The 27920-nt window shown below is 28.6% G+C and overlaps 4 protein-coding genes and 1 pseudogene across 11 annotated transcripts in view; 4 read left to right on the forward strand and 1 right to left on the reverse strand.

Moving 5' to 3' along the window:
• Positions 1-994: 994 nt before the first annotated feature.
• Positions 995-10575, reverse strand: LOC145187409 (nuclear receptor subfamily 2 group F member 1-B-like). 8 transcript variants are annotated; one of them, XM_080063787.2, is made up of 6 exons: positions 9935-10575; positions 9565-9714; positions 2894-3032; positions 2584-2720; positions 2192-2458; positions 995-1749 (listed from the first exon to the last, which is right to left on the reverse strand). In XM_080063787.2, the coding sequence occupies exons 1-6, from the start codon at positions 10101-10103 to the stop codon at positions 1046-1048; spliced, it is 1566 nt and encodes a 521-aa protein (XP_079919913.2). In that variant the 5' UTR covers positions 10104-10575; the 3' UTR covers positions 995-1045. The 8 variants fall into 8 exon arrangements, with proteins under 8 accessions (XP_079919913.2, XP_079919912.2, XP_079919919.2 ...); XM_080063786.2 differs by having other exon boundaries at positions 2894-3035; XM_080063793.2 differs by lacking the exons at positions 9565-9714; positions 9935-10575 and adding an exon at positions 4475-4737 and having other exon boundaries at positions 997-1749.
• A 2564-nt stretch (positions 10576-13139) lies between these two features.
• On the forward strand, positions 13140-13883 carry LOC145181284 (uncharacterized; annotated as a pseudogene).
• Positions 13884-20933: 7050 nt separating this feature from the next.
• On the forward strand, positions 20934-24385 carry LOC149892993 (uncharacterized). Its single transcript, XM_090069547.1, has 2 exons — positions 20934-22103; positions 22221-24385. The coding sequence occupies exons 1-2, from the start codon at positions 21842-21844 to the stop codon at positions 23021-23023; spliced, it is 1065 nt and encodes a 354-aa protein (XP_089925673.1). The 5' UTR covers positions 20934-21841; the 3' UTR covers positions 23024-24385.
• On the forward strand, positions 23145-24385 carry LOC149892994 (uncharacterized). The gene has a single exon (XM_090069537.1). The coding sequence runs from the start codon at positions 23145-23147 to the stop codon at positions 24228-24230; it is 1086 nt and encodes a 361-aa protein (XP_089925663.1). The 3' UTR covers positions 24231-24385.
• Positions 24386-27460: 3075 nt separating this feature from the next.
• The window catches only part of LOC145188375 (AP-3 complex subunit beta-1-like), a 14609-nt gene continuing 14149 nt past the window's right edge, over positions 27461-27920 (forward strand). Inside the window, exons 1-2 of the mRNA XM_090086690.1 lie at positions 27461-27650; positions 27755-27830. Coding sequence (XP_089942816.1) covers positions 27505-27650; positions 27755-27830 — 222 coding nt within the window. The 5' untranslated portion in view covers positions 27461-27504. The remainder of the gene's footprint in view (positions 27651-27754; positions 27831-27920) is intronic.

Consider the following 27920-nt stretch of genomic DNA (forward strand, 5'->3'; position numbering starts at 1 on the left):
AGAATTAGGTACTTGTTAGGACCTAAGTACGCCGGAGGTTACATAGTTTTTGGTGAAACAAATTTATACCAGATGCTAACTACGTTTTAAAGACGACTAGATATCAGTCTTGATGCGATTATTTTAAAGAGGTTCATTTTCTCTAAAAAAAGGGAAGGATTTCGATAAAGAATTTTCTGAAGAGTTAGCTGTATGCTATACGGTGTGGTTTCAAATTGCGCCCAGACTTACATACTAATTTAATCCTAAACCTGTTGTAGCTGTAAACTACAGAGAGACTTACAACGAAAAATGATACTAATAATAATAAACACTCAAAAGAAAGCGACTTATCTTTTCAAACGAATTTATGTTTGCTAAAATATTTAGCAAACATGTAAAATAGTATTTTAACCAATATCCCCCAAATCTTTATATGAGCTGTTAAAAAAAAACAAAAAAACATTTTATACATAGGTAAAGAAGTTTGAACAAATGATTTTTATTAATTTAATCAGTGATGCTACTTAAAGATTCTAACACGTTCTTTTAGTTAAATGAAAATCAAAAAAAAAGTTATAAGATCTCATAGACAACATGATTTACAAAATACATAATAAATAATTGATAAACAAAATATAATTATAATAGAAAAATAGAATCTATGCAGTAAAGTTAAAATAGTACCTAAAATATATTTAAATAAAATATATTTAGCTAAAATATATATTTAAATAAAATATATTTAAAAATCTTGCACGCTTTTTTGTTAAAACTTTTTAGAGAAAAATTAGTTGTTAATTATATATATATATAGACAAAACTTACAGTACAAACTTTGAAACATTACAAACTTTTGTTTATCTAAAAAACAGTACATTCAATTCAAATCATAACTACATCCATAAAGTCTTAAATACTTAATATATATTTAGTTATCTTTTATATATATATATATATATATATATATATATATATATATATATATATATATATATATATATATATATAAAATTAAATATTTTGGAAAAGTATCTTTTAAAAAAACTACAGATTCTTTTGGCAATCACCTAACTGGAGGTTCAATCTTGATGTGGTTTCTTGTTGGGCTTGAGTGGGTTTGGAGATTTTGGTGTTGAATGTTTTGCATACAAGAAGAACTATTTTGTGGATTTCGATTTGCAACAGAATGTTGATTCATCACAAGGTTGTTCATGCCCTGCTGACTAAACCCATTAGGCCCGTTTAAACCATTAATGCTATTAATACCAGTTGTGGAAAATAAGTGATTAGAATTACACAGATTTTGTAAACTACCTTGTATTGGTATTTGTAGATTACCTAAATTATTACTATTTGAAAAGGTTAGATTGGCATTATTCATAAACCCCATTGCAGAAGGATTTCCCATATGTCCTGCTAAACCTGTCATATTTAGCATTGATCCATTTGAGCTTCCATTTAAACCAACCCCAGAAATATTGATTCCACTGTTAACAAAAGATGCATTGTTATTAGAGCCTAAACCATATAATAACATTGAGCCAACTAAATTGTCAACATTTTGATTGCCTTGGAGTCGAGGAAAAAATAATGCTTCAATTGTTGTGGGCCTAATTAAACTTAAAGCTGGTAAACGCAATAAAAGTTTTCCAAATCTGTTATGATAACTGTGTGTAGCATTCTGTTGACGTAAGTAATCCTCAAGCGCTGCTTGAGCTTTTTCCTGAAGATTTTCTATGAGAGATGGATTACCAAGCCCAGGAGAGTCTAGAGTATAAAAAATAAAACTTAAAATATATTTAATCAAAAAAAGAGCATATTTTACATTAAAAACCCAACAAAAATTAGAAGCAACAAAAATTAAATTTTAAAAATTTTTTAAAAAAGATAATTAGAAATTAGCAATTTTGATAGAAACTCTAGCCTTTGAGTGGGAACAAGAAAAACTATAATGTTGAGAAAAACCATTACATTTATCTGAAGTGTGAGCTATGCATTTAGATTTAGTTTAAAAACTAATATTTGCTTAGTTAAAAAATTAATAATTGCTTTGTGAATATATAAAAATAATAAATATTTCTAGTGCTTAAATTATAGAATAACATGTTTAATTATAGAATTATTATAGAATAATTCTAATTATATAGAATTATTATAGAATAATTCTAAAATTATAGAAAAATTATAGAATAACATATTTAAAAGTTACCTGGGTTAAACAATACAAGTGCTTTAAGGCAAGAAAATTCTGCAGCATCAGTTTGCAGATTTTTAAATCTTTCTACAAGTTCTTCAAACATTTTGACTGAAGTTTCATTTGCTGCCTCACTTCGTTTTTTTATCTCATTAACATTTTGATCTGTAGTTAAAGCTCTGGCATTAATTTGGAATGTAATGCAATGTTGAGATGTATTAAGAATATAAAGTTCACTCCATGATGACTTCAGTAGAGCAATTTGATCCGATGTTGGAAGAGCTAAAAATGTTAGAAACTTTTATCTCAAATTCTAGAATATTTAAAAAAAAGTACAGGTACCAAAAAACAATTCTCCAGACAGTGATGGAAATTTTTTAAAAGGACCTGAAGAACTACGAACAGACCTGAAAAAAAAGGCACATTTCTTGCCCATTCAACAGCATTGAAGAGCAGCCTTGTTGCCATTTCATACACACTGTCCCCTCCAAAAACATTATTTTGATTTAAACTATATTGATTTTGCTGCTGCTGTTGCTGCAATCTAAATGGATATTGATAATTTGGATGAATAATTTGACTTCTCATAAATCTTTGCATTGGAAAAAGAAGATTTCTTAGGCATATGGTGAAAAGTAAAAATAGTAATGCAACTTCAAAACTGTTAACAAATATTTTAAAACTATATCAACAAATAAATATTGATACAAAATTTACCTTGCAGATAAAAGATTGGAATAGCTTGTTATTTGATGATGCAATCCACCATTGTAATGGTTGACATTATTGTTCATGGCAATAAATTGATCAACCATTGAACCTTCAAGTGGTGACTTAGGTAGCCGTCCCTTCTGAACTGCTAGGAAAAAGGAGAGAATTTCCAACATAAAGATTACAACTCAAAGATTGACTTCTATTACTATGCTAACCATTATTGATATTAAAGTTTAAATAACCACCATTAGTATGATAAAAATATCTTTAAAGTTTAATGTAAATAGTGCACTTGCTAATTAGCAATTAACAATGTGTGTTAACCAGGGTTTGCAAAAACCTAACTGGGATTTTGCTGTTAGTTTTTGTTTTTGGGTCCTTAGAACTCTTGGTTAAGGTAGATAAAGATCAATTTGATGAAAAATGATCTTGCTACAATGACTAAATTGTTTGATAACTTTGTTTTAAATTTTTAAGCTTGATTATTACTGGTTTAAGTAAAAATAAATGTCTCAATTATGAAAGATATAACGCTTAACTCCTTATTTTATCATCATTAGAAAAAAATTGTTGAGCAGCATCTAAACTTTAGTATCAATGAAAACTTATTTATAAATGAAAAAGTTGTAAGAAATTTGAGAGCAAAAATCCAATAAGTTGAGTTTTGGTGGCTTTTTGCTCTTTGGGTTTTTGGGTACCAAGCCTGATATTAACATTACTTTGTTATACTGTTACTTGTGTCTTTTTAGTTTTTAATAATAACTTTGATGGTGAATTATATATCAATAATCAAAAGTACATGACAATTAAGCCGTTCAGTGCACAAACCGATAAACTCCTTAAAACAAAAAGTTGAGAAATTTGATGAAATAATGTGCATGTAAAAAAAATTTGTCCTTTAAAGGTGTTAATCTTTATTATTCAGGAAATTTACTATAAAAATAAAAAGTCATGACCTTACCAAGTATTATGACATCTAAATCTTAGATTCCCCAAAAATAGAGTTAATCGATTTGTACACTGAACGTCTCAATAAAGTGCTACGAAAGATGTATATTTATTCTTATATATACCAGGTTTGAAAAAACTTGCTTATATATGGGTGGCTCGGTCTTAAATTCTAACAAACGCGGCAAAGAACTTCTCACCTTCATTCAATATGAAAAATAATTCTTCATTTAATGTAAAAAAATAAGACGTCAAAAGGAATTACGCACCACGTTACAATCACATTTGGTACTTTGAAATATCGACAAATGGACAAAAAAAAAAAAAAAAAAAAAAAAGCAAACTTGTTTACACGTATTTAAAACTGCTTTTTTTTCCTAATTTGTTTAGGTTCAACAAGGCAATAAACAACTTTGGAGTGTCGCATTTGCTTCTAGTCGCCATTATAGTAATAAAAATTGCGTGAGTCAAAATAAAAACAAGAAAATATTTTTGCAAACGAATAGAAGAAAACAAGACTTTCGTCCGAAGACAAACTCTTGCTTTAAAAGTTTAAACCACTTCAAGTAACAAAAATTCGAAATTCAATTAGTAAAAGAAGGCGTAGTATACTTTGAGTGGTTTCTTTATTCTTACCAAGTTTATGAATCTCATCTTCATCTCCATGGTACATTATTCTCTTCTAATGATTAAAGAAAGGAGAAGATCCTTTCCTTAAAATACACTCTCGTGTATCATTCGAGCATACTAATCCATTCGTTTACATTTAGATGAAAAATGTCAGCACAAAAAGATTGCTACTGTAAAAATAGTCTAAAATGGAGAAATGTAGCTTGTGTTGCTTTTTTTAAAAAATTTTACGCGAAGTTTTTTTTTTTTTTTGCCAAATATTTATCTTGATCGTGGTTTAAATACCGTTACGAATTGACAGGGGGTTTAGAAGCTCTGTTCGTTCTTGTTGCATGAGATCAGAAGATCGTTTTAATTTAAGAGTAAAATACAAAACTGCGCATGCTTGAAAATCAGTACTTAAAAATGTTTCAGTTTACGCATGCGCATTGATTTCTTGCGCGTAAATAATAATCGATGAACGCTTGAGCTGGTTTGTTATGGGCGGGTTAAGGTTTTGTTGATTTATTGTTTATTTGGGTAGAGTTGTTTTCACTTGGTTAAATACGTCCAACGCTCATTAATTTCGTATCAAAAGACCAAGCATGATTTGGAAAATTTTGGAAAGTGCTGAGCTTTGCACAAAAAAGTAGGCCTGAAGTGAGCTGTGGCTGATAACGATTTCGATCTTTAGATCAACGAAGGTTTAGATCATGATCTAAGATCAAGTTTTTTCCAGCTAAAAAGGTTGAACAACTGGGGAATTGAGTGGTACCATGTATATAAAATTTTTTTAGCGAAATACTTTTTTTTTTTAACAATGAATTAATAAAAAAAAACAACAAAAAGGGTGTTACTCAATCCTTTTTTTGAACTAGCATCTTCTAATTTTTATTGAAATGAACTTGGGAGTTACAAAAACCGGAAATTGCTAACAAGCTTTCACAAATATATTCAAATTTACTTCAAGACGTAGACTTGGTTTCAATCATATATCTGAACCAGTTAACCTCATGATTTGTTTAAATATTTTTTAAACTCCATTACAAGTTTAAAAAAGAAATAAAAAAAACGTCTGCAATAAAAAAAACTTCATCGCCAAGAATTTTTCCTCTTGCTAGGTCTGATTTAACTCAATTTCACTTAGTCATCTTTTGCTTCGTTAGTCTTTGTTGTACTAAAGTTATCAGTAAAATTAAATGTAGATAGCTACCGTTAAAATCTAATGTAGAGAGCTACCGTTAAAATTAAATGTAGATAGCTACCGTTAACAAAACATTAAATTTTAAATTCATAGAGCTGATTAAATATTTTTTACTAAAACCTTAACTAAAAAAAATTTCCTAAGCTCATTAATAAGAAAATGAAACCCCTTTCATTGTCTCATCTCAAGTTTTGTTTAAGATCGACAAGAGAATATCCCATAAGATGATATTTTTTTATGATGTTTTACTATTTGACATTTTCCATGTTTTGAAGATCTTTTTCTTTCTTCAGACATTTTATGTAATATTTTATGTTTTTCTTATTTTTATGTAATATTTTATGTTTTTCTTATTTTTATGTAATATTTTATGTTTTTCTTATCTTTATGTAATATTTTATGTTTTTCTCATTTTTATATAATATTTTATGTTTTTCTTATTTTTATGTAATATTTTATGTTTTTCTTATTTTTATGTAATATTTTATGTTTTTCTTATTTTATGTAATACTTTATGTTTTTCTTTTTTTCAGCAATTCTGGGATTTAGATTTTATTCAATGCAACCTTTTTGAAACATTTTTTAAAATGGTCTTTTTTATGCAAGAATAGAGGAGAAACAACCCTCCATAAATATTTTTGGAAACATCTATTGTTGGCTATTTTTTTCTCCGTTCATATTTACAATTCTCTTTTTCATGATTTTTTTTTTGAAAATTCTCTCTTTCACGATTGTTATTTAAACAGGAGTTGAATCAACTGTTTAACATTTTCTTATGCTTTTTCTTAAAAACGTTTAATGTTGTAAACCTCTGATGACAATTTTTTTTAAAAAAAAAAAAAAAAAAAGAATTACAACTGTTATGTTGCTTTAGTAAATGAGTTTTGCAGATGCATTTTCATTTCAGTAACGGTTTAGTTAAAAAATGAATAAAAAAGTAGCAATTAGCATAAAACTTTAATGTTGAAATATAACATTAATGTGAACAATATTAACATTAATGTTAAAATTTATTAATAGTAAATATCTTTTCTATATGATCTAAATATATCTTTCTATTTATAGTAAATATATCTTTACAGGATTTTGGCCCATGTACAGTTTTTTGTGGAAGCAGGAATTTCATTATACTGTATTGCCAAATACCAAAAAACAATAAGGGTGGAAAACGGTGGAATGCGATAATATGTAGGGATAATATTTCTACTATTAAGCATACCTGCTGAAAAGAATTGGCGGCGTGTAGGGTTGATGATATTTTTTACAAAACTTAGTAAAAGCAAATTATTGACAATTCTAAAGCAAGAGAAGTTTTTGTGACCCAAATCCGGTTGAAAGACAAATTCTGTCTACTGTCTTTACGCATTCGGTGATCAGGCATTGAATTCTTTAAAGTCCCATGCTAACTGAATGAATTCCATCTGAATAGGCAAACATTTGAATTAAAGATGTTTATCCATCTGCATATACTTCTGAAAACTAAACGTTCTGAGAGATTTTGCAATTTTTATGAATTCGTCACTTATTTCAAACATGTAATATAAAGGCTACAGTTGTGAATACATCTTTGAAACTTTATCCGGTATTTGTTTAGAAATTTTACACATTAAAGAATTTAATTTATATCAGTTCAGCAATTTTTTGAAATATTGACCATCTATCGAACCCTTGGTCGCGTTTAAAATTAGAGCACATTGAAACGATCATGAAAAATCTATGGATAATTTTTGCTAAATATTTAGTCTTTTACCTCGTGAAGACAAATGTTAAGTCTAATAATCTTCTTTATTCTCCTCGCTTGTTCTCCTTGTTTATTCGTCTCCTTTGTTCGTCTCGTTTAAGTAGATGTTTTAAGAAACTGAAAAAGCTCAATTCAACTTCATTTACGCTTCAACAACGGAATCCGAAACGAAATATCCAAATTTATACTAAGAATAGTCGACACATTTCCTTTTCATTAGTTAAAAACGTCATTCTTTAACAAATTCAGTTTATTTTTTATCCAAAAGTCATTATTTTGATGGAACGTTGATAAAAAGTAATGAGTATAATTTATTGTTTGTTTTTGTATCATTTGCAAACTATATATTTATTTTTAAACATTTCTCTAGTTTTTTACCCCAGACGCGCGTCAGCACATAGTAAATGACTATTGTTCTTAAGAGTTTTTAATATTAATAAAATCTTTAAATGATAGTATTTTAACAATTTTTTAAAATTTGATCTAAAATTTGGATTAAGTTTCCTTCTTCATGATAATCATTCAACGCCCTTCGATCGCCCTTCGATCGCCCTTCGATCGCCCTTGAATTAGTATATTATTTTGGTTAACAATTTTGGTTAAATATCACAATATTTATGGTAATAATATTACAAATATTACATAGTATAGGGGAACATGGGGCAAGATGACGAATGTTTTGAAAAGCACTTATATCTTATTCAATAACTGCTTCAATAAGTAAAACTTTATCAAAAAGTGGAAAAAAAAATTATTATGCGTTACATATGTATAAAAAAAACCCATATAAAAATAAAAATTATCCTGGAAAAAACTCATTTACCAAAGTTACCCCAAATAATCATCTTGCCCCGTATGCGGGGCAAGATGGAGACTTTAAAAAAAGTAAATTCCATTACACATTTACCTTCTCAAATAACACGGCATCATAAATTCTAGTTAATAAGATATGTAATACAAACGGTTATATAATTTTTTCAACAATTAAACTATATATTTATATAGGGCTTTGCAAAAAAAAGTCTACTAATCAGTTCATAGCAAATTCCAACACAACAAAATATAGCAAATGTCAAACAAAATATTTTAATCCATAATAAAGCAATGTAATAATGACTAAGCTACACAAAAGTTATTACTGTACAGGTTTATGGTAAAACATGTACTTTGGCGAAACGACAAACGAGCCATCTTGCCCCGTTCATCTTGCCCCTAGGCTACTTAATCTTCAAAATGACTCAGAACTCTACATAAATAAGTTATCATAGCTTAATACTACTTGCATGGGTTCCAAATTGAACAAACTGAATGAGAAATTCTTGCTTACCTTTGGCTGGTAATGTAATGATGAAATAAATCAAATAGAAGTGGATAATTTTTTTTTTCCTTAATATAGGAAAAACCTTTTTAATAATTATCTTTGATTCCGAAAATAGTATTTATATAGAAAGCATAAATAAATCAAGCAGATGCAATCTGCTTCCCTCTAAGCTACAGTCAGATTTTATATTTAGTTGAGTTTTGAAGATAACAATATGTTTTCATCTTGCCCCATTTGTCATCTTACCCCATGTTCCCCTACATGATCTAAAAACTCTGCACAAGTTTTTGTATAATAATAATTTAATGCAACAATATTTCAATAATGCAATATTATTTTAGAAACTTTTTTTTTTTTTTTTTTGGTGTATATTTTAGTTGGTAAAGAAATTTTTTAAAGTACGTAACAACGAGCAATTAAAAGTAATTTTATAGTTTCAATTTGAAAAGTCTTTCGTTCATTAGAAAAGCTGAAGCTAATTATAAAAAATTGCAATCCAACCTGTGAATCGTGACGGGGTGAAGAGTTTTTAATGAAATTTAACTGTTGTGCCCTTTTGAAAAAGATTGCTGTATTTTTGCTGATATTTCCCTCTACTACTCCTCTCGTGTCAAAAAAACTACTTTGTAGCTCAAATTGGTTTCTTTTTTATAAACTAAAAAAGTTTATTTGCTGAAGAAATACTTTTGATTTTTAATTTTCAAATTTCGCTTTTTTTTTTTTTTATTTATTTTTTATTTTTTTTATTTTTTTTGTTTTTTGTTAAAAAATTATAATTAATAAGTATTGCACTAAATATAATAATATCAAATCTGCAGCAGATGTTTCTACTTAAAAAACTTTTGACATACCGTCTTTTCTCATTCCAACTTTGACGCATTTTTTCAGTCGGCAATACTGGCACTGGTTTCTGTGGTTCAGATCAACTGGACAGTTTTGAAAAGCTCTACATGTATATGCTAAATTACGTCGGATACTTCGTTTGAAAAAACTTTTGCAGCCTGCAAAGTAAATGAAGTAGATATGTTCCAAAAACCTTAAAACTTGGTTCTAGTAACAATAATTAAGGTTTTGCTTAAAATGTTAGCAATAATACAGTTACAATTTGAATTACTGTGCTGTTAACCAAGATATTAGTGATTTTTTAATGATTTTAAATGTATTGACATTATTACATATTGCATTTTTACGTACTTTCTACAACTGTTTATAGAATTTTACCTTCGCAAGTGTAAACACCGTAATGTTTACCCGAACTTTTATCTCCACAAACGCTGCAATCTATTGCTTTTGATTTGACGTCTTGAACTATTGACATAAAGCCATTTGTATGTATAAATGAAGGATTGTTGTTGTTATTGTGTTGGGCTACAATTGCATTAGATGACATAGTATAAAGAAAGTTCTTGTTTTTTCCGAAGTTCCAGCCATAAGTTAATTTAGTTCATAATGATATGTTTTTTTTTTTCGTAACTTCAGTATATCAACCTGATTTACAAATGACTCGAAATTTTATCTGCAATTTTCTAAGATGTACCCAGAGACAACTTGAATTAATGACTACACGAAATATAGTTTTAACTTAATTTAGCATTGGTTCTCTTATGTATGTGATATTACGGATTTGTACAAATGCTGCAAACAAATTCTCCAAGATGTACTAGATTTGCAGCGAGCTCAACTTTTGCACAAAATCTGGGATTCGCGTTTAAAGATTGCCTGCGCGCCTTGAATGAGCAAGCATGTGAAAACTTAACGGTGTGTTTTTTTTGGTTTCTACTTACTAATACACTTATCGACTTATGAAAAGTGAAGTAAAAAAGTAAATTGTTTAAAAAATCACATGACAAAATTAAAATGTTTAAGCATATAAGATGCTCAAAGCAATATAATTTAAAATGAAACTCAGTGAGTTAAAAGTTAAATAAAGTAAAATAGAAATAACTAACACAAAGTGTATGTGAAAACCAGCCTCGTTTAATAATGCACTTAATTGCAAGTGTGCGTTACGTTAATTATAAACTTGTCTGGTTTATCTGTTTCGCAATTGCCGACCTTTCATTTTTCTAAACAAATTATCATTTAAAAAATTTTAATGATAAATAGGTTAGCGAAACCTATCAATGGTTTTTTTGTTGCAATTTCAACTTTCGTTCTGGTCTTTCTTTTTTTTTAAGTTTTTTTCGTTGTGTTCTGGTTATCTCTCGGTCAGTTAAGCATGAATAGATAGTTTGATTTCAAAGATAATTGGGATTTATGAATTGCGATTTATCAATATTTTATTAAGTTGATTAATGAAAGCATTTAGGAGCGTCTTGATTAATTGACAAAACGGTAGAAAATGTCATGTAAAATATCATTTAAAAAAATTTAATGTAAAGTGTCTGCGGATTGTAAATGATATTTAACAATCTCAAGAAATAAATTTTTTTGCTTTTAAGACTTGCATATGTGCTTAAGTTGTTCCAGGCGCGTATCTAAGAGAAGATAAATTTAAACTATATGGCCATTGTGGCAATGGCCATATAGTTTAAATTTAACGGCAGCCACTTCCTTTTAGTTATATAAAAAAACGAGCATTTTGTTACTTTTCTCTCTCTTACAAGAAATAAAGACCGCTCTAGCACGCTTACTTATAAATAAAAAACTAAAATTCTTTAAATCGTATACAAGTACTACGACATGCATCGACTTAGAGTAGTTTTTTGTTGCTAAGAATAAGGCCAGAGTTGTTTTTATTATATAGGATAACATGGGGCAAGATGACGAACGTTTTGAAAAGCACATATATCTTATTCAATAACTGTTTCAATAAGTAAAACTTTATCAAAAAGTGGAAAACAAATTATTGTGCGTCACGTATGTATAAAAAAAACCCATATAAAAATTAAAAATAGCCTGGAAAAAACTCATTAACCAAAGTTACCTCAAATTATCATCTTGCCCCGTATGCGGGGCAAGATGATAATTTGATAATTTTCTAAAGTCGTCATCTTGCCCCGTATGCGGGGCAAGATGACGACTTTAGAAAAAGTAAATTCCATTATACCATTACCTTCTCAAATAACACGATATCATAAATTCTAGTTAGTAAGATATGTAATACCAACGGTTATGTGATTTTTTAAACAATTAAACTATATATTTATATAGGGCTATGCAAAAAAAAGTCTACTAATCAGTTCATAACAAATTCCAACACAACAAAATAAAGCAAATATCAAACAAAATATTTCAATGCATAATAAAGCAATGTAATAATGACTAAGCTACGCAAAAGTTATTAGAGTACAGGTTTATGGTAAAACATGTACTTTGGCGAAACGACAAACGAGTCATCTTGCCCCGTTCATCTTGCCCCGTTCATCTTGCCCCTAGGCTACTTAATCTTCAAAATGACTCAGAACTCTACATAAATAAGTTATCATAGCTTAATACTACTTGCACACTGCTTCAATTTAGAGGTTTTAGGTTGACCTAAATGGTACTCAAGATGTTTCAAAAGATATCAATACTTTGGGTGGGCATGAGATATATTCCATTGAAAACAAAATACAAAGCGTTCCTTTTTTGGATTTATACACTTTTTTAAATAATCGCTTTGCAAAAGAAATTTTAACTCAGTAGCGGATCATGCGTTTTTTGGTGTTTTAGATACCAAATTATAAACATAGAGTAAACTCCAAACATTTATATGTTTATACTAGTGTCAAAACAAGGAAGTTTTGTCAAAATATCAAAATATTTGGAGCCTGGGAACTAAAAAGCCCTTTAAATCTTGCCCCCTGCCCTAAAGTGGAGAGCAACAAGTTCATAATTTTTGTTATAAACTATTCTTAACTAAATTCATATTAATTTAAAAATTTCAAATTTTATGAAAAAATCTTTTATAGTTAAAGAATTATGTCAATCTTAAAATTGTAACCCCCTCAAATTGAGGGGGGTTAAAACTTTAAATGGCCATCATTATTGAACACTATAAAATTATTGCACAAAATTTAAAATTTTTTATAAATAATGACCTTAGTTAAGAATAGTAAAAATTTTTTTTTTCTTACTCGTTGCTCCCACGTTTGGGGCAAGGGGGGCAAAAAATTAGGGTTGTTACTGTTCCCAGGCTCCAATTAACCCAATAATATGCAAAACATCCTTATTTGACATAAACATAAACATATAAATGTTTGGATTTTATCTTATGTTTGGAAGTTAGCTTTCTCAGACAAAACAAAAACACAGAATCCACCCTCTGTCTCAACTATATAAAAATGCCTTTGTTGTTATTTTTAGCTTTATTTTACACCTGAAAAGGTCTCTGCATTAGAACTGTTTGAAAATTTACTTTGCATTAAAAATACTTTCCAAAAATGGAAAGTTGAGGACTTTTCAAAGTTTGACTAGTTGGTATCAGAAATTTATTGAGGATGGGGAACTTAATAAGGATATGAAAAGCTGTAAAAATGTTGTTCGACCATGCCTAATTGAAGAATCTGGAGAAACTCTTGTTATTGATATAGTTCCTCCTCCTGAATTACATTTGTTTGAACATATTGTTACACAAATAACAGATGTTTTGATGGCTGAGGAGTCAATTAAAAAATTCCTAATTGGTAAAAATGTAACTAGGCACGGTTACAATTGAGGAGGATTTGATGGACCTAACTGTCAAAAAGTACTTTCTTGCTTGGATGAACTCATAACTATAGCTCCACTTCTGATGATACCTTGTATTGAGACTTTAAGGAAATTCAAAATCGGTATGCAATCAGTTAATTACTTTTTCACTTATAGTTTATAAGTAATTATAAACATAATTCCTTAGAATTTGTTCATTTTAGTGATAGAAGGATGTTTTGGAATGAAGCTATCTCTTGAGTTCAGCAGAGATATTCAGGAATTTGTCTCTGAAATGTGCAACTTGCATAAGTATCTGATAGAATACATGACACACAAGATCTGTCTAGGTTGGAAATTTCACATCATACAGTCACACCTCGTCATGTTTCTTGAAAGAAAAAACAAACCCTTGGGTATTTTCAGTGAGCAAAGCTGTGAAGCTGTGCACAAAAACATTAACAAGACAATGAAAAGATTTGCAGCTTCGGAGCTGAGCAAATGCCATGGAGAAAAGCTTCGTAAAATGGCCATAACCTACTCTAGTATGAGGATGTGAATAATTTTATATACAGTACTAAATATTGGATTATTGTAAAATAAAGAAGTAATCATGAATAAAAAATGTTTGAAAGAATTAATACTTTGTATTTGTCTCAGTCTTGTTTCATTCTAGTGATATTCTTAGTTTATAGATAGTTGAGACAGAGGGTGGATTCTGTGTTTTTGTTTTGTCTGAGAAAGCTAACTTCCAAACATAAGATAAAATCCAAACATTTATATGTTTATGTTTATGTCAAATAAGGATGTTTTGCATATTATTGGGTTAATTGGAGCCTGGGAACAGTAACAACCCTAATTTTTTGCCCCCCTTGCCCCAAACGTGGGAGCAACGAGTAAGAAAAAAAAAATTTTTACTATTCTTAACTAAGGTCATTATTTATAAAAAATTTTAAATTTTGTGCAATAATTTTATAGTGTTCAATAATGATGGCCATTTAAAGTTTTAACCCCCCTCAATTTGAGGGGGTTACAATTTTAAGATTGACATAATTCTTTAACTATAAAAGATTTTTTCATAAAATTTGAAATTTTTAAATTAATATGAATTTAGTTAAGAATAGTTTATAACAAAAATTATGAACTTGTTGCTCTCCACTTTAGGGCAGGGGGCAAGATTTAAAGGGCTTTTTAGTTCCCAGGCTCCAAATATTTTGATATTTTGACAAAACTTCCTTGTTTTGACACTAGTATAAACATATAAATGTTTGGAGTTTACTCTATGTTTATAATTTGGTATCTAAAACACCAAAAAACGCATGATCCGCTACTGAGTTAAAATTTCTTTTGCAAAGCGATTATTTAAAAAAGTGTATAAATCCAAAAAAGGAACGCTTTGTATTTTGTTTTCAATGGAATATATCTCATGCCCACCCAAAGTATTGATATCTTTTGAAACATCTTGAGTACCATTTAGGTCAACCTAAAACTTCTAAATTGAAGCAGTGTGCATGGCTTCCAAATTGAACAAACTGCATGAGAAATTCTTGCTTACCTTTGGCTGGTAATGTAATGATGAAATAAATCAAATAGAAGTGGATAATTTTTTTTTTCCTTAACATAGGAAAAACCTTTTTAATAATTATCTTTGATTCCGAAAATAGTATTTATATAGAAAGCATAAATAAATCTAGTAGATGTAATCTACTTCCCTCTTAGCTACAGTCAGATTTCATATTTAGTTAAGTTTTGAAGATAACAATATGTTTTCATCTTGCCCCATTCGTCATCTTACCCCATGTTCCCCTATATTCACTGATTCCATTTTCCATCGTCAACATTTTGTAAATCAAAGAATGCTCGATGCTTCATGAATATAAACTATTTACCTTGTCAATGCCGATATCAACTGATAGTAAACAAACACCCCCTCTTTAAATCCTGAGTTGTGAAACTTTCAATATTTCTAAAAGAAACACAATGGATTTTCACTCTGACTTTATGAAGTCTCCACAAAACAAATTCCATTGTTCCTTCATTTTAGCAGTATGAAATTAAATCACTTCTATTTTTCACCATTTTTTAAGTGCACTTTTTCAAAAGATGTTTTGTGGTGGTCTAAGCCTTGAACAGTTTCCCATAATTATCAGGAAGTAATAATGTTATATTGAACCCCTAGAATTGACGGAAACCTATAACCGAATTAAGTAATCACTATTGGCTTATCTTTCCCTCAAGCATCTAGTTGCACAATGAAAAAACAACATCTTTCAGTAATAACTGTTCAGATATAATAGATTCTTAACAGATAAAATATCATCCGCCAATTTCTGAAATCTACTGATTGCGAAAATAAGTTACGATAATATACAGAAGACTGCACTTTAAAAATTTATCAGGGTTGTTTACGATTAAATAACTAGGCAAAGCTGTTTTTGATTCATCTAGTTTGTTTAAAACATCTACGAATCTTAACAAAGATGAACGACATAAATGAACAGCATAGATGATAACATAGAACTAATTATCAAAATCTAACAGCTCGGTTCCTTTGGAAAGAAAAGAAAGAAGTTTAATTTCTGTTATAGCAATATCCATCAAAAATAAAAATTTATCAAATATTTATAAATTTAATAATAAATATTTCCAATAATTAAGAGATGAAGAACTCAAATATCTGTTATCATGTATCATCAATAACCATGAAAGATTGCACTTAAGTATCTATCAGCATGATTTCAGAGCGCACATCGGGCAGATCAATATTGATCATAGTTTTTCTTCTTCATTTTTAAATTGTTTTCATTTAATTTCTGTTTGAAGTATGATTTTCTAGGGAGAAAAAATTGTTTTCATTTAATTTCTGTTTGAAGTATGATTTTCTAGGGAGAAAAAATTGTTTTCATTTAATTTCTGTTTGAAGTATGATTTTCTAGGGAGAAAAAATTGTTTTCATTTAATTTCTGTTTGAAGTATGATTTTCTAGGGAGAAAAAATTGTTTTCATTTAATTTCTGTTTGAAGTATGATTTTCTAGGGAGAAAAAATTGTTTTCATTTAATTTCTGTTTGAAGTTTGATTTTCTAGGGAGAAAAATATAGTATTTTCCTGTAAGTGAAAACTGCAACACATAACAAAATTTTATCAGTTTTTGTATACAATAAACGTCTGCATACAAAATTATTGGAAACAGATTCGCAACGTTTGAATTACTAAATTAAATATAGGCCTAAAATCCCTGTTACATACCAAAGTGCTTTGACTTATTGCTAATTAAAGAAATTGCAACTTAATCTTCAATTCAATGTTTATATTTCTGTATCACTATGAAATGACTCTTTAGAGAGTTTTAATGTTACATACGCAAATAATTTCTTACCAAACAACGTTTTCATTACCGCTTTTAATCAAGGGTTACAAAATCCTCTTTACCTAATTCTCTTCACGTAAAGACCATTAATAGTTTTGTGTAATTTTTAGAATAATTATGTTTGCTTGATTTTAACTTTTTAATTATTAGAGCTGTTTAAGTTTTAAATTTCTAACAGGCTGTAAAAGAAAAGGATTAATAAATTGTCGAATGAAAGATTATGAAAAACGACTAACAATTTTGAAAATTTGAAAATGTAATCCATAAAAACTCCAGAAACATTTTATCACCTAAATATACAAAAAAAAAAAAAACATCGAGGGAATACGGAAAAAACAGTTCAGGATTAAGAAGAAGAGATAGAAAAGGAAAGATTGCCACCTAAACTACTAAAACAACAGCCCAATCGCAATTTTTTAAAAGCTTTCCCCATTTCCGAAGATCGATAGCAGGAAAGGAAAAAAGAGAAGATAGTTACTTTGAAGAAACTTCACCCGACAAATTACTTATTAACTGCTTACTGACAACATTTACCCAAACCTTTCATAGTCAAAGAATTATTGAGTTGAATAGTTCAATAGAGTTTTTTTAAATTTAGCTTTCTCCACAAGAGGATTAAAAAATGGAAAACTGTAGGCGCATGTTTAATCTACCAGTAAATATGTCCCATTCGAAAAACTGTTTTAAATTGAAAAATACTTTATCTTTATATTTAACTTACTTATGAAACTTAAATCCTTCTCAACGCCGACGTTTATGGTGACGAAACATTTTTCTTCTTTTTTAATGTTTTTTTTATAACTTAATCTGACAACTGAAGCGGATCAGTTTGCATTTCTCAAATTATTCCTTTGCCATTTTTACAATCAAAAGATCATAAGAGAAAATTGAAGACATTCGAACGAGATTTCGATAAAGTTTAAAGGACTCTATAAAATTCGCTTGTTTAACATATTTGCAAACGTTTTCTCATTTTGCCATCATTATTGAAGTAAAAAAAAACTGTTTTTTTTTATTTGAAAACATAGGAACGATACAGTTTTATCGAAATCAATTTTTTTCTCAACCTCCGCCTGTTATCAAATATTTCACAATGTTAAAACCAAGTTTTAGTTTTGAAGCTTTCAATGGCTGAAATGGAAAAATCAATATACTAACAATTTTTTTTATTCGTGGAGTATTATTTAAAGTGTATCAGAAGCATCAAAACATCCCCCACCCCCCCACCCCAAAAAAAAAAAAAGTTATACTCAAGTAGAATAATCTTAATGGAAAAAAGAAACAAACAAACCATTTATTTTTTGCTTTTATTAAAAATAGGCGAAATCGCTGAGTAAGAAACTATGCGCTAAGAAGTATACATTAGCATTTTTAGAACTTTGGCTAGTAAGATAATAAGGATCGCAATTAATAAGCTATAGCAATTAATAAGTTATATTAACATGAAGCCATTTATTCAGTACTAAAAATTTTTAAAATGTTTCATTCAACAAATGAATTTAAAAACTAACTTGCTTTTTAATATTTCTTTCTTTTACATATTTTAAGAGGAAATGCTGCTCGAACTTGTTGATGCCTTTTAAGTTCCCTTTTTTTTTTGCTCCTCTAATCTGAGATTTATATATAAAGAGTATATATATATATATATATATATATATATATATATATATATATATATATATATATATATATATATATATATATATATATATATATATATATATATATATATTCTTTTCCTCCTATTTTGTTGCTTATATTAAGAGTTTTGTTAAACTTCAATAAACCTGATGGATTAGCAGAGGTTTGGATGGAAAAAGTTTCAAGGAGGTTGTTTTTTAATTTTGAAAAATCTAAATTTGTTAACCACTTGATTTTTAATAATAATTTTTTCCTGTTTTATGTTTTAAGAGCAAACGTTGCTCCGCCCTTACTGTTTGTCTTTGTTTTTGTTTTGCCTCCTTTATACTTAAAACCATGCGACGACCCTAACTATCGTTTAATTGCTTCAGCTTTTTTTGCGTCTCACTGAAATGAAGAATAAATACAAGTAACATTTAATAAAAGAGAGTTTTTTAAAAAAAAAAAAACTCTTTGTATTTTGAGCATAAATATAAATATAAATTTAAATACATTCAATAAATATGGTTCTTAAAATGTCGAATTTTATCCAAAACGACTATTAATAAAAAATCAATTCAAATTGACCAACGAACTTTCCTCTCACTAAAAAACGCATAGCTGGTTGTGACAGTTTGCGTTTTTACTCACGATGTTTAAATGACCATCTTCTTTTACGCTCGGATTTAGATGGTTTCTTTCATAATTGTCATAAACCTTTAGTAAACTAGCTGAATTTGCTGGTGTTTGCCTTGATATGTCAAGTGAACTGGCGGAGAATTTCTCGCAAAACGCCTTTCGCAATGGAGTGATACTTTGATGGGACGTGAAAGGGTCGTTTATAACTACTCCCATATTAGTTAAATCTAAGCAACTTAAAGATTTCAGCTTCACTTTTTCCGGGTCAACTAATAAACTAGTTCTTTTCGTTTTAGAGTGTGATTCATTTTTGTTTTCAGAAATCCTTTCCGTAAATTTAGCAGCTAAAACTTGTAAAATGCAGCTCAACCATTCGTCGCGTTCTTCAGCTTCAAAAGAAATAAATGTAAAACATTTCTTATTCATTTTATTTGTTTTTATTTTAATCAAGAATCGTTTGCTAAAACCTCGCCTACTTTCTTCCACCATTACTGAAACATCGTCTAAACTAATTACATCTTTTGGAATTGAAGATATTTCTCCGCATCTGTTAAAACAATATAAGTAGTCGTTGGTTAAAATCAAATACTTTGCTTTGTAAGATCCCCAATGTTTAAAAACAGATGAAGTCTGTACGAACAGGTAGCCTTCTTTGACGTTATTTTTCGTCTCGTCCATATTTTTATTTAATTTGAAAATCTCGTAAGTAACCAGTTCGGTTACCGTTGGTAAATATATTGGCAACGCTTCTATTACAGCTTTATTCACGTAATCAGATTTCGAAAAATTTTCCACGTTTAATTGTGTAACATGATTCACTACTTCCGTCTTTTTCTTTTGAACAAAGAGCGAAGGTTTTTTAAAATAAAATGTTACGGTCTATCGGTTTCTGTTTAAATATTGTTTATCAAATCGATAATCGCTTATAAAACTGAAACCATGCTAGTAATTGTTGGCATACCTTTAATAATAATAAACTCAGCTGTTCAAATGTTGAGTTATATTTTTTTTATTTTCAGGAGATTAAAATCTTTTCAAGCATTCGAATTATAACTGTCTATCTGACTTTTACGTCTGTTTAATAGACGTAATTATGTATTATTTCTGTATGAGGCAAGTCTTGGTCGCTTATTCGAACAAAGTTAGTCATAAAAGTTCCCTTTAATTTCCTAGGATAGAACAAAGTAGCTGACGTTCGAAAATTTAGCTTTCACGAAAACAATATTTTATCCGGTTTCTTTAATTATGTTTGCTTACCTGGAGTAACTTAAAATTAATCTGATTTTGTGCATTTTTTCACAAGAACGATTATTTTAAATCAAGATAATTAAAAAAACTTCTAAGAAATCTGTTGTAATAAATCTGCTGAAACAAATCTGTTGACATAAAAACATTCCTTTTAATGGCTTGAAATATTCAATTACGATTAATGCACGTTTATTGGTTAAGCTGTTTCAAAAAGTTAAACGAGGCCTCCTCACTGATTACAAACCGATGTTAAAAAGGTAACAAAACATTATTTGGACAACCACTAAAATAACATGCGTCATCGTTTTAAATCACTCAGTTTTCGAAGATTAAGCTTGGAAGGGGCCTTTGCATTATGACAACATTCATAACACTTCAGCAACGGATTAGTAATTATAAATAAATTTACACAATATTCAATAATATATTTATCCAAAATTTAAAAAAGTATAGATATTTTCTACTTTACCACAGAAAAAATGTTTTTTAGTCAACTCTTCACAAATTTTTACTACATAAATATAATTACGAAATTTCCACGAGTCATTTTTTTTACTTTTTGGAATACATTATCATAATTTCCACAACATTTGCTATTTTATTTTAATAATTTTCAGAAAGTACTCATACAGTAACTGTCATCGACAACTGTTGTCGGTGACAGCTGAATTTTTAATATTTAAAATTGAAATCAGTAATGCGGTATTACTTAGCAGAATGGTCACAAAAGTTCAGTTAAAAGGAACCGAATTCCAACTTCGAAACTTTTCTCAAGAAAGGGTAATTCCATGTCAAAACAACAAGTCGAGATAACCCACCATCTCAGAAATACTTGATTTTTGGCACAAATGCATTTAATACCGTCGTTAGGAATAATCAAAAATAATTTGGAGCCAATTTCATTATTTTGAGAGTTATGGGTCTTTGAAGTTTGAGATTTTTTACATTTTTTTTATTCTCCGCGCTCTTAGCAACGTCTATAGCAACACTTAAATGTTAAAGTATGCACAGTTACATTAACTATATGTTTACAAAATTTAATAGGCATAGAAACTTTTGAAGAAAGAAGTCAAAAATCATTACTTAAAGTTATTAGATCTTATATTTGAATAAAAACTTTAAGATGAAAACCGGGTTTTTATCAATAATTTTTCAGTAAACATGTATAGTTTAAGATTAATTGCAGAAAAGGTATTGATCTATTCATTTTAAATCTTTACAATAATAGTTTATATATAAATACCTGTAAGAGTCAAAAATTATTTCACTGTTTTTTAATGCACATATCTATTTTATTATTGTTTTACTTTTGCAATTTTATTTTTGCATTTTTATTTACCGTTTTGGTTATAATCTCCATAGAGAGATTATAACTAAAACAAATTCTCACAAAAAAATTATAATTTCTCACATAAGTATTATTATATATAATACTCAAATGTTAGAACCATTTGCTCCATTTAATTAGTTAGACAAGAAACCAGAAATTCATTTTTATTTTGAAAATAAATAAGTGTAACAGCTATGATTACACTTATTTATTTTAAAATAAAGTTTTGATTATAATACTCATGTTAGAAATTATTATTTATTTAATGTTGGTTTTAGAAAAATAAAATATTGAAATTAAATATTTTGATAATGGCTGGAACATCACAATGCTCTCTTGGATTGATTTTAAAATCAAATTGTCACAAGTTAACATATACAAACCACATTGGAATAATATTTTTTAAAGATTTAGCTCCAGATGAGCAAAATTTATTTGCACTGAGGTCTGGTGTTTCTCCTGATTTGATTATTGACTTATGTTTTCATCATCAAAAGTTCTATCTTGAGAAGTTCCCTGTGTTTCAGAATAAATGCTGTGATCCACTGTTAGTTCACAAAAGACCGTGCAAAGGTTAGTAAAGCTTGTCATAAAGTTTTTTATAAATGTTACTTTGTCATAATTTTAAGGTCTTTATGTTTGTTAATACTAGGCATATTTTATTTTATTAAGTTATATTTTTTAATTTAGCATCTCTCAGAGTAGTCACGTTAAGAACCATAGCTTTAAACAACAGGTTCAATATTGTACCTGGTCAAAAAATTTGTACAAATTGCTTAGTCAAATTAAAAGCTTCCACTGAAATTAATACTGATAACATTGATATTTCTGATGATTACACAAATGAAAGTATAAATAAAGAAAATGTATTTCACGTTCAACAAGAAGCTGATATAAATAAAAACAGACAAGAACTTTCGGATTGTCTCAGTATAATTGGCGTGTCACCAGTCAAGCTTCATGGACAGCCATTTGCGAATCGTATGAGTATTGGGAAAAAAAAAATTAAAACTATTACAACAGTTTTCAAAGAAAAGTTATCAAGTTCTTTAAAAATTCCATTGACAGAAGTTGAAGTTTTTGATAATGAATATATTCTTGATTTAAAAAAAAAAGTTGTTCAGTTCGAAAATATGTTAGTTTTGATAAAAGATAAACTTGAAAAATGCTGTTCATTTAGGGACAAAATTCAAATATTGACTTTGTGCCCACAAGAATGGTCAATTGAAGCAGCTAGTGAGTATTTTGGTGTTTCAAAGTATCTAATAATAAAATCTAGATCTTTAGCAAAGAAGGAAGGAATTCTTGCAGTTCCACAAACTAAGCGAGGTAAAATGCTCCCTGATCAAATAAATACTTTAGTAAAATATTTTTATGAAGATGATGAAAACTCTCGCCAGATGCCTGGTCAAAAGGATTTTGTAAGTGTTAGTTGGAAACTCCATATGCAAAAGCGACTACTTTTATCAAGCTTAAAAGAGTTATTCATTTAAAGTTCGATATCCACATGTAAAGTTAGGTTTTTCCAAGTTTTGTGTTTTAAGACCTAAATGGTGTGTTTTGCCAAACTCATCAGGAACCCATTCTGTGTGCATTTGTATCTACCATCAAAACATGAAGTTAATTCTCCTACCCATTAAAATTGATTACCATGAACTATATAAATTTATTGTTTGTGATATGCAAAACAAAGAATGCATGTTACATCGATGTACACAATGTCCAAAAAATACATCTAAATTAGAAGAAAAGCTATTCGAACTAATAGGACAGTTTGAGGAAGAAGATACTATCGAATTTAACCAATGGGTTACTACTGATAGATCAGATTTAGTTATACAGCTTGTAAGCATACCAGATTATGTAAATATGGTGATGGAAAAACTAGTCAAGCTAACAGCACATTCATATATTTCTAAATGCCAATCTAAATATTTAAAAAATCTTAAAGAAGAACTGCCATCAAATAGTGCAATAGTTCTAGGAGATTTTGCAGAAAACTATAGTTTTGTTGTGCAGGATGAAGTACAAGGTTTTCATTGGAATAATCTTCAGTGCACACTTCATCCAGTAGTTGTGTACTATAAAGAAAATCAAGTGTTGCAATCCACTTCATATTGCATTATATCAGATGATAACAATCATGATGTACCAATGGTTTACGAGGTACAAAAATCAATTATCAATAATCTAAAGCAAAAGATACCCAGCATTGTAAATGTGATCTACTTTTCTGATGGCTGTTCATCTCAATATAAAAACTGCAAAAATATTTTTAATCTATGTCAGCATAAATCAGACTTTGGAATAGATGCAAAATGGGTTTTCTTTGCAACCAGCCATGGAAAGCAACCTTGTGATGGTATAGGAGGAACAGTTAAATGGCCTGTAGCTAATGCTAGTTTGCAGAGAGTTTCTACAAATCAAATATTAAACTCACGTGATATGTTTACATATTGCACTAACAACATCAAAGGTATAAACTTTATTTATATTTCAAGTGAAAGTTTGATAGAAACAAGATTATTACAATCTGAACGATTTAAAAATGTAAAAACAATACCAGGAACAAGAGACTTTCATGAATTTATTCCTGTATGTCAAAATGAAGTTAAGATGAAATACTGCAGTGATGACACTATCCCTATCTTGACTTACAAGTTTAAAAATTGTGAGATGCAAAGTGATGTGCAAAGTTGATGTGGGATTTAAATTTATGCACCAACATGGCCCTTGAATCTTAAAAAACATTTGCTTGCTTCCTTTTATCAATTATTTCTTAGAATTGACAGTTTGCATATGTCTATGATATGTATATGACAATATTTTTTCATTTGTTAACAAATATTACCTAATTTTGTTTTATTTTACAGTCCAAAGAAAAACAAAGGAATATGTGAAGAAGTTCACTGATTTGAATATAAATTTGTCAATTCATAAAAACATGGAATTCAAAGAATTAATGTGTTTTGATATTTAAAATTGAGTTTATTTACGGACATGAATACTATTCATAGACATGTATGTCATGAATATTGCATTTTTATACCTAAGTGAAAATACCTCTTATTTTTGACTAGCTCTGAGTGAAAATGCCTGTTTTTAATATTTAAGTATTTTTAATTGAGTTTATTACATATGCATATTGTAGTTTTACACATAAGTAAGAACTCTTACTTTCTGGTTGTGCCTAAACATAAATACCTATCAATTTTCTGTCTCATTCTCAATATTCTTTCAATCAAAAATAAAAATTAAATTTTTTAGATTAGTGAGTCGAAAAACAACTCAATTTTTTTTTTTTTTTTTAGGTATTTATATATACTTTAAGAATATGAAGTTTGGAAATATATAGATCATAACCTTTTCTGTAATTCCTCTTATAGTAAGCCTGTTTACTTTTAAATTTTATTAAAAATGCCAGTTTACTCTTTTTGATTTATTAATAAATATAAAAAATTATTATTTCTTAGTATAATTTTATGGTTTAGCATCTAATAATATGTGGAAAATTTCAAATTATGAAATAATATAGTTAAGGTAACAACGTATGTATTGACATTTTCTTGTTACTAAGGACGTTGCTAGGGGCGCATGATAAGTAAAAATGTTACAAAGTTTTGAATTTTAAACGAGCATAACTTTTAAAATATTCCGATTTGTTTAAAACAACTTTGTGGAATTCTTTTTAGCCTAGTTAAGTATCTTTGTTGAAAGAATTAAGTCATTTAGAGATAGTGGGTTATTTTTTTGAAATTTTGTTGTTGTTTTGACACGGAATTACCCGAAATACGTCTTCTTTACACCGGTCTTTACACCGGTCTTTACACCGGTCTGCCTCAAGATTTCCTGCTGATTTTCACATATAAAGCATGTGACAACGTATTTAGCCATGTTGTGATCAAGCCACGGATATTTATCAAACCAATTATGTTGACATAACTCATTTTGGTTCCCAAGGAAGCTAGGAATTAAAAAGGGTTATGTCAAAAGAAATGGTTTATTGACTTCATAGATTGTTTTTGGCTCCAGAAATTTATTTAATATTTTCTTTTTCTACTCATTGATGGAAAATTTTTTAAGTTAGTATAAACTCTCACTTGTAGGATTGGGCGACACCAGGTGGTTAGTTTAAGCTGATGCAGTGACTGCTCTGCATCAGCTTGAACTATTTAAGGTAATTCAAGTAGATATTTTTTTAGCGAACGAAATCAGATAATAACCGACAAGAAGAGGTGAAGCGATAATAAATTTGGTAAGAAAATGAATAAATTGGAGTTTTTGGTAGTTATTCGATCCAAAATCTGGCAAACCTAACCTCGAATATTTGTACTGGAATGAATTAATTGAAACCATTAGCTTGGTTAACTGAAATGTTTTGAGATAAGAGTCGATTACTTAAAAACAACAATAAAAACAACAAAAACACAGAATTAGGTATAAATGTTGAAGTACCTGATTATAAAGACACGTTGAATACTAAGTCAAAAGCACAATAAAAATATCTGAAAAGTAAAAAAAAATAACGAAATATGGATATACCTCAGGCGTGTCAACCCCTTGAACCCGGTCTGCCCGTGAGTTTGTCAATCAAGTGGTCATGAAAGCTATAACCAGGATTTTATGATTATTTAGATAGAATAAACTTTATTTTACAGGTTGTAAACTTTATTTTAAAGAATAATTACGTTTAATTTTGTTAATTAAAAAAATAAATAAATAAAATCTTTTGGTGTTCTTCTTTAATGATAATGCATTTCATAAAAATAGTATTATTCAAGGTATAATCAAGCCCCCTTAAATCCCAAAGTCGAAATAAGTTCCGACGTCAAGAAAAGTCAACTTCTGTGACCTCAATTCGCCCGAGAAACTTTCTTAACTAAATACCTCAAATATAAGTTTTCGTTAATACGGTACGCAACATAATTCTTTTCTTAAGCAAAATTTATATATTGCATATGGAGTCTAGAGGATAAAAAAAGGTGTTACTTTTGTTTGGTAGCAAACTCTTTCAGCTACTCATTAAGCTACTTAGAATATTTGCAAAAAAAAAAAACAAAAAAAAAAAACAATAAATAAACAAAGAAGGAATGTAGCAAAGAGTTATTACATAACCATTATAGCTTTAAGAAATGTCTGTGAATACTCTTTTATGTATGTAAATTTACATCCACCATTTGACTTATCATTTTAGCAATAGTACTATAAATAAGTCAGAAAATACAGGATATCTATGTAAAGTACTAAGTAATTGATGCAGGAACCTGGTCAGCTGTAGGAATCTCATAAATCCAAATAAAGTTGAACTCTGTTTAATATTATTACTAATAAACCTGTATTTTACCTACTTTTTTTTATGTCTATATGGCTATGGTTAAAATTATTTTTCATTCCAGATTTGTGCAAAACATACTTATTATTTATTAATCAATTATTCAGTCTTTTTGGAAATATAACAGCCAACTAACCATGCTTTTGAAATTTAAAATTAGTAAAAAAGTTATAGTGGCTTTAGATCAATCAAAAGGGGTGACAAATCCAAGTTTTAACTTTTTGGATCCAACTGTCTTAAATATGAAAGAAAAAGAGTTGGGGGAGATAAGATTAAATTTGCAGGAATTCAAAGACCAAGACAAATATTAATATATTGCATCATTCCTTCAGGAAAGCTTCTGTTAAGAAATAGTTTTATTTTTCAGCTGAATAAAAATTCCAAGTAAATTTGTCTAGCAGAGAAATCATATTTGAAAAAATTGCAGCTGATAAAGCACTTACAATCATGGAGTAGCCTCTGAAAGTTCATTACTAATATATATATATATATATATATATATATATATATATATATATATATATATATATATATATATATATATATATATATATATATATATATATATATATATACATATATATATGTTATATACTTATGCATTAAGGTCAAATATATATTAAGGTCAAGTATATTATAATAATGGCTGGCTCTTCTGCTGTGTCTTACAACAATAATGATGGAATGCCAGCTCTTTCTGTTGGTCATTCTATATATCCTACCAGTTCTAGCAGTTCTAATACAGCACAATCAGTTGTTTCATTTATCACTGGACATTTTGGAAAAAAGTAAGAGTAACATAATTTCTGTAAATTTGATAAAATGTTTGTGTTACTTTATGTTATTATTATTTTCTTTATAAGTTACTGTTGTTTCTTATTTGTTTTTTCAGGCATGATGATTTAAAAGTAATGCTTGATAGTTCAAACAACTCCCAAAAATTAGATGCCATGAGGAGAATTGTTGGAGTAAATATTATTAAATATTTTTGGCAGTTTTGCATTACAATTTTACTACCATTTAGCAGTATCAAATATTTTTTCTCTCTTAGAAATAGC

The sequence above is a fragment of the Hydra viridissima genome, unplaced genomic scaffold, assembly GCF_058129835.1.
Source record: "Hydra viridissima isolate aposymbiotic clone 2 unplaced genomic scaffold, HvirCarnegie_v1 scaffold_1, whole genome shotgun sequence".
Classification (NCBI taxonomy): domain Eukaryota; kingdom Metazoa; phylum Cnidaria; class Hydrozoa; order Anthoathecata; family Hydridae; genus Hydra; species Hydra viridissima.

Bases quoted from the DNA above. Each gene is read 5' to 3' on its own strand.
- LOC145187409 (XM_080063786.2), bottom strand. From the start codon at position 10,103: ATGTCATCTAATGCAATTGTAGCCCAACACAATAACAACAACAATCCT. The intron at 9,715-9,934 runs GTAAAATTCTAT...TTTACTTTGCAG, and splicing joins CGGTGTTTACACTTGCGAAG to GCTGCAAAAGTTTTTTCAAA. The intron at 1,750-2,191 runs GTAACTTTTAAA...TTTATACTCTAG, and splicing joins ACTTGTATTGTTTAACCCAG to ACTCTCCTGGGCTTGGTAAT.
- LOC149892993 (XM_090069547.1), top strand. From the start codon at position 21,842: ATGGCTGGAACATCACAATGCTCTCTTGGATTGATTTTAAAATCAAAT. The intron at 22,104-22,220 runs GTTAGTAAAGCT...TTTTTAATTTAG, and splicing joins TCACAAAAGACCGTGCAAAG to CATCTCTCAGAGTAGTCACG.
- LOC149892994 (XM_090069537.1), top strand. From the start codon at position 23,145: ATGAAGTTAATTCTCCTACCCATTAAAATTGATTACCATGAACTATAT.